The sequence below is a fragment of the Oryx dammah genome, unplaced genomic scaffold, assembly GCF_014754425.2.
Source record: "Oryx dammah isolate SB20612 unplaced genomic scaffold, SCBI_Odam_1.1 HiC_scaffold_10, whole genome shotgun sequence".
Classification (NCBI taxonomy): Eukaryota; Metazoa; Chordata; class Mammalia; order Artiodactyla; family Bovidae; genus Oryx; species Oryx dammah.
In genome coordinates, this window is record NW_024070194.1 from 57,486,351 (window position 1) to 57,498,869 (window position 12,519).

The following is a 12,519-nucleotide window of genomic DNA, read 5'->3' on the forward strand; positions in this document are numbered from 1 at the left end:
TGCAAGAGCTTTAAAGGTCCATCAAAATAAGATAAAATAAAAGCCCATGCAGTGAAACAACGTTTTCATAGGCCAAACAGCTACCAGTCTCTTTGTGCATATGCTGCCATTTTGAACACAGTAACTTGCTAGACACACTGAAAAATACCTACCAGGTATATGAACATTTCTCTGAATTCAAGTAGTGGAACATCTGCGTGACTACAAGACCCTGTTGATATTGCCATTTTGTTATAGCCTAAAGTGAAAAGTGAAAGTCAAAGTCACTCAGTCGTGTCTGACTCTTTGCCACTCCATGGACTATACAGTCCCTGGAATTCTCCAGGCCAGAAAACTGGAGTGAGTAGCTATTCCCTTCTCCATGGATCTACCCACCCCAGGGATCGAATCTCCCACACTGCAGGTGGATTCTTTACCAGCTGAGCTACCAGGGGAGCCCAAGAATACTAGAGTGGGTAGCCTAATCGTTCTCCAGCAGTTCTTCCTGACCCAGGATTTGAACCAGAGTCTCCTGCATTGTAGGTGGATTCTTTACCATCTGAGCTACCAGGGAAGCCTAGAAAGAAACCAAATCATTTGGCTTTCAGATTTGGCAGTTAATTGTAGTCGTAGAGAATATAGGTATCAGGGGGAATAATTTGTGATTAGACATCCTCATCCCTTTTTCCAAACCTGCCCCCATTATCTGCAAAGAGTCAAACATGCCTGAGCAACTAATCAGAGCCCCATTGCCATCCTCCACTCTCGGGTTGATAGACGAGATGATGCTTAGGTAGGTACACCATACAGTAAGATGGGGGTAGGCTTTAGGCTTCATGCAGCACACAACCACAAAGCAATATTTATAATTTACTTACTCAACTAGGAATGAGTGATCAGTCTTCCTAAACTGTTGCTTTATTTTCTGAGAATTCACTTTTGCCTCTTAAATACATTTCTAAAGCTATAGTTAAGGAAGTCATCTGCATGTACTTTCAACTCATAATTAAATTTGGCTTCTAAATATTTCTCATGTGAACTTATAAAAGCCTCTGGTTTTGAATTGAAAGAGACACGTGTACCCCAATGTTCATCGCAGCACTGTTTACAAGAGCCAGGAGATGGAAGCAACCTAGATGTCCATCGGCAGATGAAGGGATAAGAAAGTTGTGGTACATATACACAATGGAATATTACTCAGCTATTAAAAAGAATGTATTTGAATCAGTTCTAATGAAGTGGATGAAACTGGAGCCTATTATACAGAGTAAAGTAAGTCAGAAAGAAAAACACCAATACAGTATATTAACACATATATATGGAATTTAGAAAGATGATAACAATGACCCTGTATGTGAGACAGGAAAAGAGACACAGATGTAAAGAACAGATTTTTGGACTCTGTGGGAGAAGGCAAGGGTGGGATGATTTGAGAGAATAGCATTGAAACATGTATATTATCATATGTGAAAACGATCGCCAGTCCAGGTTCAATGCATGAGACAGGGTGCTCAGGGCTAGTGCACTGGGAAGACCCTGAGGGATGGTATGGGGAGGGAGGGGGGAGGGGGCTTCAGGATGGGGAACACATGTACACCCATGGCTGATTCATGTCAGTGTATGGCAAAAACCACTACAATATTGTAAAGTAATTAGCCTCCAATTAAAACAAATAAATTAATTTTTTAAAAAAGCCTCTGGTTTTTAGGCAACCTGGTTATACCATCCTTACTTGGGTATGTTTAGTAGATGGGAAATATTTGGGTTGTAACATGTTTGTTCTCTGCTCCAGGCTTTGTAAGAATTCCACAATTCAATTTCTGACCATGTTCACAACATCTCAGTAGTATGTTAAATAGGAAGAAGATAACTGTTTTTGTAGGTCAAGAACAAGAAACAATTTTACGTATTGTTCAAGCAAATATATACATCGTAGTCTACATATTACATTTTTTTCATCCCCCACTGTCATGTAAACTCCATGAGAAAGGGGACTTTGTCTCTTTCGTTCACTGCTGTACCCACAGTTCCTAGAGCACTCCCTGGGAACATAGTAAGTATTCAGCAAAAACATATTGCATGAATTAATGACTAATTGACTATTGAAAACTTCCTTTATAATGTTTGTGGAGGGGTATAGAATTATCAGGGGTACATTGGATTGCTAGGGCTGCTACCCTAACAAGTATGTACGTGTTAAGTTGCTTCAGTCATGTCCGACTCTTTGAGACCCTATGGACTGTAGCCCTCCAGGCGCCTCTGTGCATGGAACTCTCCAGGCAAGAATACTGGAGTGGGCTGCCATTTCCTTCTCCAGGGCATCTTCCCAACCCAGATCGAACCTGTGTCTCTTACTGTCTCCGGCATTAGCAGGTGGAGTCTTTACCACTAGTGCCACTTGGAAAGCCCCATGGAGTAGCTTAAGTAGAAATTTATTTTGTCACAATTCTGAGAGCTAGATCCAAGATCAGGGTGTTTCCTGGAATTATGTGAGAGTCCAGTGGTTAGGACTCTGTGCGTCCATTGCAGGGATTATGGGTTCAATCCCTGGTCAGAGAAACAAACCCCACATGCCTCAAGGTGCAGCCCCAAAACAAACAAACAAAAACACCATCAGGACATTTCCAGGGTTCATTTCTTCTGAGACCTCTCTTCTTGGCTTATAGATGGCTGTCTTCTCTGTGTCTTCACATGGTCTTCCTTCTGTGTTTGTGTCCAAATTTCCTCCTTTTATAAGGAGATCATGCATATTTGATTAGGGCTCACCCTAATGACTTCATTTTAACTTAAGTCCCTCTTTAAAACTATGTCCAACTACAGTACCATTCTGAAGTACTGGGCTTTAGGGCTTCAGCATATGAATATGGTGGTCAGGACACAATTCAGCCCATAACAAGAGATCAATCCATTTCATAGACTTTTAATAATAAAATATTGTTTTTTTCTTATGGTAAAAGTTATATAAAATGATTTAAAAGTTCAAACAGTACAGAAATGAATAAAGACAAAGTACCTAGTAGTTGTGTGTGGGGTTAAGATTTGAGTAAGGTTTTGTCAAGATAGTTGTTGCCTTTGGTTCTGGGAAATAAAATGTAATTATTTTACATTTTAGCTTTTTGATAAACCACTTCTATGTGGCTGTATCAAAACAGGTGAGTCAGAATGGTCAAGTCAAAGAGGCTATGTAAGAACAGCCAGTTTCATCTGCTGCTAATTGAGAGAATGTGGAATAGAGAAATAAGGTAAACTCTGGATAGTAGTTATTTAAGGAAGTGAAATGTAATCAGCGAGGAGTGAATAGGAAACCTCAACAGTATTGGTAATCTTTATTTCTTAAGCAGCATGTTGGATGCACAGCTATTACATGATTTTTATGCCTTGTAATAATAATCAATGATAATCATTGTAATGATAATCTGCAAAAAATTTCACAGATTCTTGGACTTTCAATACATCAAATTTGATTTCTTTCCTCTGAAAATGATTATTCATAATATTGAAAGTACTCAGAAAAACATTTTCATGTTTCTTTGAACTTTTTCAATGGGCAAACTGAATATTTGTTGAAATCTTTATAAGAAAATATTTTCATAATAGCTAATAAAAATGTATTAGCTCACATATGATTTAGGGGGTTTATTTTCTTCCCTTAGATTTTTATATTGTTCTTCAACATATTGATTATTTCACATTTAATATTTTTCATTTATGATTACTGATTTTTACCTTAAATATTTGAATATATTTTTAATACAACTCTAATATACTAATGGTAAAATATCTGGATGTTATAAATAGTACTGAGTAGACATGTTTATGGTTTAACATTAACAATGGAAATGTTATGTCTAACAGAAAAAAAGTTTGAATGGAATGACCGCAGAAAGCCACCTGTGCCATTGAGGACTGACCATCCAGTCATGGGAATACAGAGTGAAAAAAATTTTATAAATACAAATGCAGCTGATGTCATTATGGGAGTGGCTAAAAAGCCTAAACCAATTTATGTTGACAAAAGAACTGGAGACAAGCATGACCTTGAAACTTCAGGACTGGTTCCAAAGTACATCAATAAAAAGGTAGCCTTATGATATATTAATAAAATCTGATATGTATAAAATAGATAACTAGTGAGAACCTCCTGTATAGCACAGAGAACTTGACTTGATGCTCTGTGGTGACCTAATGGGAAGGAAATCCCCAAAAGAGGGGATATATGTAAACACATAGCTGATTCACTTTGCTGTATGACAGAAACTAACACAACATTGCAAAGCAACTATACTCCAATAAAAACTTGTTTTAAAATTAAGTAGTATTGTGGATATCAGCACAGTATTATAAAGCAATTACCTTCTAATAAAAATTTATAAAAATAATAGAGAAAGAAAATAGAAAAAAAAATTTTAATTCAAGGTGAAGATTTGGCATAGATTGATTTATCACTCAACTAGCTAGTTAGCTCTTAAGAGTTAGCTTTTAGCTAGCTGAAGCTAATGTACATGAAAAACAATGAACAAATTCACTGAACTTGGTTATTTATAAGATAATTATCATTTGTTTATATCTTTGTCACATATGCCTATCAATTAAGATGGCAATTTCATGTATATACTTTACTGACTTTGTCTACAGAGACCCAGACTCAGTATTTCACATAGTGCTGCCTCTAATTTAAAGTATTAGCAGTATTTCAAGATGATAATGCTTCTTCGCATTAAAAACCTCTTCACAGTTATGGTTCAGTAATTTCACCTTTTTCTCCTATTACTGCAATAGTCCATCTTAGCTTCCAAAAGAGAGCTTTCACAGGGTGACCAGCTATCCAACTGTCTGGGACTAAGGTTTCCCCAACATGCAGGGCTTTCAGTGCTAAAACCAGAATGGGGAAAAGTTTCAAGTAATAAAGTGTTATATAATTGAGTACCGTAATTTTTAAAAAGACCTGATATTCAAATTATTCATAAAGATTCTATTATTACTAATGGTGCTTTCTGACAAACTAATGGTTACCAGTGGGGAGTGGAAAAGTAGAAGGGATTAAGAGGTACAAATTAGCATGGATAAAATAAATAAGCTACTAGGATATATTAAACAAGTAAGCTACAAGGGAAATATAGCCAACATTTTTAACAGCTTTAAATGGTGTTATAACCTATAATCTATGAACATTTTGAACCACTATGTTGTACACCTAAAACTGATATACTATTGTAAATCACCTTTACTTCAATTAAAAAAAAACAGTTCTCTCACTGAACAGATTATCTAGATTGTCAATTCTCATTCCCCTGAAGTCTGCGTTTGGTCCAAATTTAGTATGGTGAAAGTACGGAGAATTTGGAATGAACAACATGTAGTTTAGTAAAGGGAAACTATAGTTGTTTTTCTTAATTTCAATTATTAGTATACTTAAGAATTATAACAAGCATTCTCTAAAAGATATTCATTTTTGGTGAGGTGGAATTGTCGCTAGAAGCACAGTCATTATTGTAAATCTGGAAAGAATAACCTTTCAGAAGATTCTAGGATTTAGTTACTAGTTTACAGTATCTTGGGCTTCCGTGGTGGCTCAGATGGTAAAGAATCTGCCCACAGTGTGGGAGACCTGGAGTCGATCCCTGGGTTAGGAAGATCCCCTGGAGGAGGGCAAGGCAACTCACTTCAGTCTTCTTGCCTGGGAAATCCCATGGACTGTATAGTCCATGGGGTCGCAAAGAGTCGGACATGACTGAGTGGCTTTCACTTTCACTTTCTTTCACTTTACATTATCTTTGTAACAGAATGAGGGAAATGAAGAGGAAAACAACGTTAGAACTGTCCATCCTATCAGTGTAGTGTAAATAATTCACAGTACTATTTCAGTTTGAATATATTCACTTGTGTTTGGAGTAAAACAGACCTTGAAAGTATTGAACAACAATCTAGTCTTTTCAGGACCTTCATTTCTATCTGAAAAGGTGCTTATCAGATAAGCATATGATTTCATTGGTGAAAATTATAGAAGCAGGTGTTTAGCTGTTTAAATGTAGAAGTTTAAAGCTTAAAAAACTTATGAAAAGTGCCTTACATGAAACCTGTTTTATTTTGCATGTTTATGAAACACAAAAATGCTGGAAACACACATAGTATGAGTACAAAATTCTAAGGAATAGTAATGCATAATAATGAGCATGCTCAGTCACTCAGTCATGTCTAAGTCTTTGTGACTCCATGGACTCTAGCCTGCCAGGCTCCTCTGTCCATGGGATTCTCCAGGGAAGAATACTGGAGTGGGCTGCCATTTCTTTCTCCAGTACATAATATAACGTGTGCGTGCTCAGTTGCTTCAGTAGTGTCCGATTCTTTGTGACCTTGTGGACCATAACCCACCAGCCTCCTCTCTGTCCATGGGATTCTTCAGGCAAGAACACTGGAGTGGGTTGCCATGGCCTCCTTCAGGGGATCTTCCCAAGCCATGGATTGAACCCACATCTCCTGTGGCTCCAGCCTTGTAGGCAGATTCTTTACCTCTGAACTACCGGGGAAGCCTATGCTTAATAATAACTTGTGGCAAAAAAGAAAGGAAAGGAAGAAGGAAGAGTAAAAAGGAAATTGTAATAGTGATTGTTGAGGAGCTTGCATTAAGTTCATCCAGTGATCCACCATGATGAATCCAATGCCTGTTCACAATCAAAACAGGAGCCTCAAGGCCGTTGTTAGAGAAAAACTGCTTAGTCCCTGAAAAACCCCTGATGCTTAGTTGGCTCAGACACCTCAGTAGGAGTCTAGGAGTTGGCAGCACATGACAATGAAGATTTCAAGCTTTTCTCTGATACTTCCTCCTTCTATGGCCCCTGGAGGCTGCTCAGACTTCCTGTCCCATAGGGTGTGGAAAAGCAGAAATTTCTTTCCCCTGGCTTTTTAAAACCATTTCCACCATTATTTCTCCACCATCTCCCAAACACACACAAAACACCCCTTCTCCTTTGATGATCATGCTGTGTGTCCCTCCTCCTCATGGCTGCATTCTGTGTAAGCTGCCCACTTCGATACATTTTCTGCCTTGAACAGGAAATTGAGTCTCCATCACAGAGACAGAAAATGCTAGGTTAGTCTACCTGAGCTTGTCTACCAAGCAATGCAGATTCTCTGCTCCTAGTACTACTCTTGGTGGCTAAGCAGTCAGAGCTCAGGAAGGACTAACTCAACTTACTTTCCACTTACCAGAGTTAAGTTTTAAAATCTATTATTGTTAAGTGAGACAGTAGGTCCTTTTTAGGGCAATGCTACTTTTTAAAAATGAGCGAACCTCATGTTTTAGTTCCAAGTAAAGTATTGTGTGCCTATTTGTGCCATGAGGGCAATTTGTGTTAGCACAGTGAACCATGGATGTTGGCCTGAGTTATACAGAGATAATAGTAAGACAGCATTTCAAATTCTAACTCTGCCACTTACTTAACTCCATGATTTTTTTTAAACAAGTTATTAGATTTATCACAGCATTGTGAGGATTAAATGATATAAAATATGTTAAGCACTTGACACAATACCTGGCACCTACTAAAAATTCAGTGATGAGTGGCTATTATAATATATGCAATTATTAATAGTAATAGTATGCATTAGCTCTCAATGATCCAGCACATGAGAATATTTCAGATCTCTGCAGCTTTTCCTCATCTGCGAGGTGGTTCTTTTTCTTAAACAGAACATGCCAAATATAATCTCTTGTGATGACACAGAATCATCATTATGAACCTCACTGATTGTACTGAGCCGAAAAGAGGTGTTGCCCTCAGTGTTTCCTGAAGTGGACTGAACTGGTTACCATTGAACTAATTTACCCAGAGTACTAATAACTAAATGCTCAGAGTACTGAGCTCTTAGAGTTTATTGGTATAGTGCTTTGCAACTTTCCAGAGCACATTTATATTAATAGCTAAGGTTTCTATCCCTTGTTCAGTCAGGATTAGGTTGGGTTATGCTGTGGCTAACAAATAACCCCCAAATTTAAGTAACTAAAAGTAACTAAGTTTTAGTGCTTCCTTGTGCTTCATGTCCTTTGAGGGTTGCTGGGAGCTCTACTTCCGATCCTCATTCCAGGACCCAGCAACCCAAAGCATACCAGAGAGAAAAAGAACATCATCATACCAGAGAGAAAAAGAACATGGCAAGTCACCCATTAGTTCATAAGATTCAAAAAGGACAGAAGTTACTTGCACTCGCACGCATGCAGTAATGCTGGTCACATGGCTACATCTTAATTGAAAGGGGAGCAGGGAAGTATTGCCTCCAAGAAGAAGAACCAGGATATTTGTGCATAGTTTCAATGACTCATATCTCTCAACAGCTGCTTCCTCAGAGAGATCTGCCCTGACATTTTATCTCAGTTAGCTCTCATGACTCTCTTTCTTCTTACTGTATTTATAGATATTATTTTGTAATCTCTTTTTGATAAGCTTTTCTCCCCACAGAAAACACATTCTATGAGGACAGAAACTGCCTTTCTTATTCACTAGTGTAGCTACCATCAAGTACATCCTCAAATAGTTTTTTTGGAGAATGAACAGGGAGTAGTTCTGTGTCTCTGCACAGTGGTAGCAACACATTCACTAACTTAAAAGAATCACAGCTGATTGCTTCACTGTCAGTCCTTATAAGCAGCCCAGGAGCCTAAAATTGTATTTTGTATTTCCAAAAACAACCTTAGGGGTCTAAGTCATTTTTTTTCTTAAAGCAGATGTGTCTAGTAGTTTTAAGGGTCTGTTTTTACAATGCATTAGAAGCATTTATCTTTTTAAAAAAAAAAACAAAGTTATGCAAAAGAGACCTCAAGATAAAAGCTACCCAATAGGAAAAAAAAAATCACTGACTTGTCAATTTGCAGTGTTTTGAGCAACAGCTTTAAGTCTGTAACATTTCTTTTGCTCCTAATCTTTGCTTGGTATGCATATGTATATAAAGTAATTTTCAGGATTTTTTTTTTTCTGGAAAATCTTTATAAGGATTATGGTGTCACTCCTGAATATATATGTAAGCGAAACGAGGAAGTGAAGAAAGCCCAAGAAGAATACGATAACTATATCCAGGAAAACCTCAGGAAAGCAGCTATGAAAAGGCTATCTGATGAAGAAAGGGATGCGGTTCTGCAGGTAAGCGTTCTGTAATTCACGTCTGCGTGGAATTCTTTGGAACATTTCTGAAAGGAGGGCCTAACATCAATGATCAGGACTTTGATTTTTAAAATCAGAACACTGTCTTTTGGTTACAGTGACAATTACATGCAGCAAAGCTGTTTCTTTGGGAAGAGCAAAATGTTGTAATATAGGGATTGTTGAATAATAATTCTTTACTGACTGGGTGAGCTTCTGTTTTTTCCTGAGTAGTGTCATAAGAAAGTTCACCGTCTCCTTCAATAAATATGCATCAGTTCAGTTCAGTTCAGCTGCTCAGTTGTGTCCAGCTCTTTGCGACCCCATGAATGGCAGCACACCAGGCCTCCCTGTCTATCACCAACTCCCGGAGTCCACCCAAACCCATGTCCATCGAGTTGATGATGCCATCCAACCATCTCATCCTCTGTCGTCCCTTTCTCCTCCTGCCCTCAGTCTTTCCCAGCATCAGGGTCTTTTCCAATGAGTCAGCTCTTTGCATCAGGTGGCCAAAGTACTGGAGTTTCAGCTTCAGTATCAGTCCTTCCAATGAACACCCAGGACCGATCTCCTTTAGGATGGACTGGTTGGATCTCCTTGCAGTCCAAGGGACTCTCAAGAGTCTTCTCCAACACCACAGTTCAAAAGCATCAATTCTTCCGCACTCAGCTTTCTTTATAGTCCAACTCTTACATGAATATGCATAAATAAAGCAAAAAAGCATTTTTATTTCCATTCCCATGGCCCTGAATTTTTCAAAAATAATATTCATAAAATAGATATTTTTCACTAGGTGGAGCTGTAGAATAATTGAAACTGTCCTGTCCCTAGACCAATTTTTTTTTTCTTTCTTATAAGCAAATGTCTAGATTTTAAAATAACCAAGTGTTAGGTTTTACCTATGTTTTCTTTATTTTGACTAAAATAGACTTAAAGACACTTATGTTGGAGTTTTTAATGCAAGACTTTTATCTGAAGCATTTAAAATATTTGGGGGATATGAGCACAGTTGCTCAATCCTCTTTAGAGAATATTTAGTAAGCATCTACTTATATTCTTCTAGAGTCATCCTGTCTCTTATAGAGGTAAAAATAGTACTTTATTCCTTGTTTTGTTACTGTGAAAGTTTTCTACAAAACAATTTCTAGTGACGTTTTCAAAACAGAAAAAATATATTTTTACATTAATTTCTATTGAAAAATGGATTTATATGCTGTTATAAATTCTTAACATTTTATCAGTGTCATCATAATCATCAATAAACATTTTTTAAATACCTGTTCTGCATAGAGTATCATGCTAAGCCCCAAGGGTCATAAGATAAAATTTTTGCTCTGAATAATGTTGTGATTTAGTTGATGAGAGGTGCTCTGGATGTGTGTACATACAGAGATATGTGTCTATGTACAGATCATGCTTTATAAGGTTCCCAGGCATGAACATCCACTGCGAGATGTAGGTAGGTCTTTAGCTGGGCCTTAAACTGAAGAGTAAGAGAGTATCCCACGTGACAGGAGTGGCCTGAGGGCAGGAACCAAGTCTCTCTGTGGTCAGCAGTCTCTGCATTGTCTAACTTGGTGCCCAATGTAAACCCGGATGATTAATAATAGTGCGCTGGAAAGAAGGGAGGACAGGCAGGCAAGAAGGCTGGCAGACGCGGCTGCCTGTCACTTTCAGGAAGAGTCCTGCTCTTAGTTCCCTCCCTCCCTCCCTCTTTCTCTCCTTTCTTCCCTCCTCCTTTCTGACTCTGCCGTTCTTAAAACTTATGTGCTTTTGTGAAAGCCATTTTATATCTAAATAATGCTGAAAGATAGGGAAAGAGAGGAAGAACTTCCCTGGGAAGGAAAAGGCTCTTTGCTCAGGCACCTCCATAGTAGGTCAGCAACCCTTGGCTTCATAATGTGGTCATGCAATTTCTTTGCATACACTCTGACAGACAGTAGCTGACCCCACCTTGGATGCCTTATTAGCCTGAGTAGTGTAGCTACCATGGTAACAAAGCCACTGGCTCTGCTTCTAACAAACCTGAACACTGCTCCCTCCCCTGGTTTGGCTGCTTGTAGTTCTGTGACAATATGTTCACATGTCCCCGAGTAGGATTCATTCTGCTTGTTCTTTAGAATTACAGTCAGTCCCATTATCCAGGAAGGAATCATCTGGCCTAAAGATTCCAAACTTTTCATTTCCCAGGTGAGGATATAAAATGCAAATATATTAAGTGGGCTCTTTTGTTCATCCATCCATCCATTCATCCCCTGAACATCTACCATGTTCCAGGCCTTCTACCCAGCCCAAAGGATACTGTCGTGGTCCTTACTGTCAGGGAGCTTGGAGTTTGGTTTATAGTTGCCCTGGTTCACAAAATTAACAACTAGCTAAAGAGGGACAGCTTCCCTGGTGGCTCAGTGGTAAAGAATCCACCTGTCAATGTAGGAGATGCAGGTTTGATCCCTAAGTCGGTAAGATACCCTGGAGGAGGAAAGCTTGCCTGGAGAATCCCATGGACAGAGGAGCCTGACAGGCTACAGTCCGTGGGGTCACAAAGAGTCGGACAGAACTGAGCAACTAAACAACAGCAACAAAGAGGGACTAAAACTCACATCAGCCAGTTCCCAGGGAGGTGTTTTCTCACCACATAGCACACACGTGCATAGAGTATAACAGATGGAAGCTCTATCCACCAGGGATTCAGAAAACATGCTGGACAGGGATTCTGAAGCGAAGTTACAAAGGAGCTATTTACAGAGGTGAAGCAGCGCTAAGGGAGCCAGGGAGGAACACTGGGGCGCCCAGGGCTAGGAACGGTGGGAATCACCACCACGCTAGGCCGGAAAGGCAGGGTCTGGAGACAGCATTGCCAGAGCCAGGTGGGAGCCGGGGCCTGGAAGGGGGGTCCCTGACGGGCACTGTAGTCACAAGTGGAAGGGCCAGTCGTGTCCACGTGACATCGAGGGAGGGGGAAGAAATGCCCCAAACTCATTTTCCTCCCACCAGTGCCCTCCTTGGCTGAACTCAGGCAGCGGCTGGGGACAAACAATGGGGAAAGAGCAGCCCATAGGAATTCATACTCTCACCCCTAACCCCCACCACCTAGTTATAGAGCAGGACTAGAAGGTAAAAAATGGATGGGGATGGGGTGGCAGCAGAGGAGCCTGGAGCTGAAGACACTTCTTACTATTTTATGACAGCTCCTCCCTGTGTGAAGTTCCCCAAAATTAACAATATTGCTTCAGTATCAGACCAGAAGGAAGAAAAGTTAAGATATAAAAATAAGGGAAAATCAGTATTGCTGCAGTGCATAAAAGATTTTTTTTAGATGAAACAACTAAAAAGCAGCAAAGAGGTTATTTCAATATAATCACATTTAGTTCCCATACCTAGCAGTTGACTTTGAAACAAATGTTAT

At 39.2% G+C, this 12,519-nt stretch overlaps 1 protein-coding gene across 2 annotated transcripts in view; it reads left to right on the top strand.

Annotated features, from left to right (window-relative positions):
* ENKUR (enkurin, TRPC channel interacting protein) overlaps nucleotides 1–12,519 on the top strand; it is a 32,851-nt gene that overhangs the window by 13,515 nt on the left and 6,817 nt on the right. For both annotated transcript variants that reach the window (XM_040248555.1, XM_040248556.1), the window contains 2 exons: nucleotides 3,835–4,058; nucleotides 8,967–9,113. In XM_040248555.1, coding sequence (XP_040104489.1) covers nucleotides 3,835–4,058; nucleotides 8,967–9,113 — 371 coding nt within the window. The remainder of the gene's footprint in view (nucleotides 1–3,834; nucleotides 4,059–8,966; nucleotides 9,114–12,519) is intronic.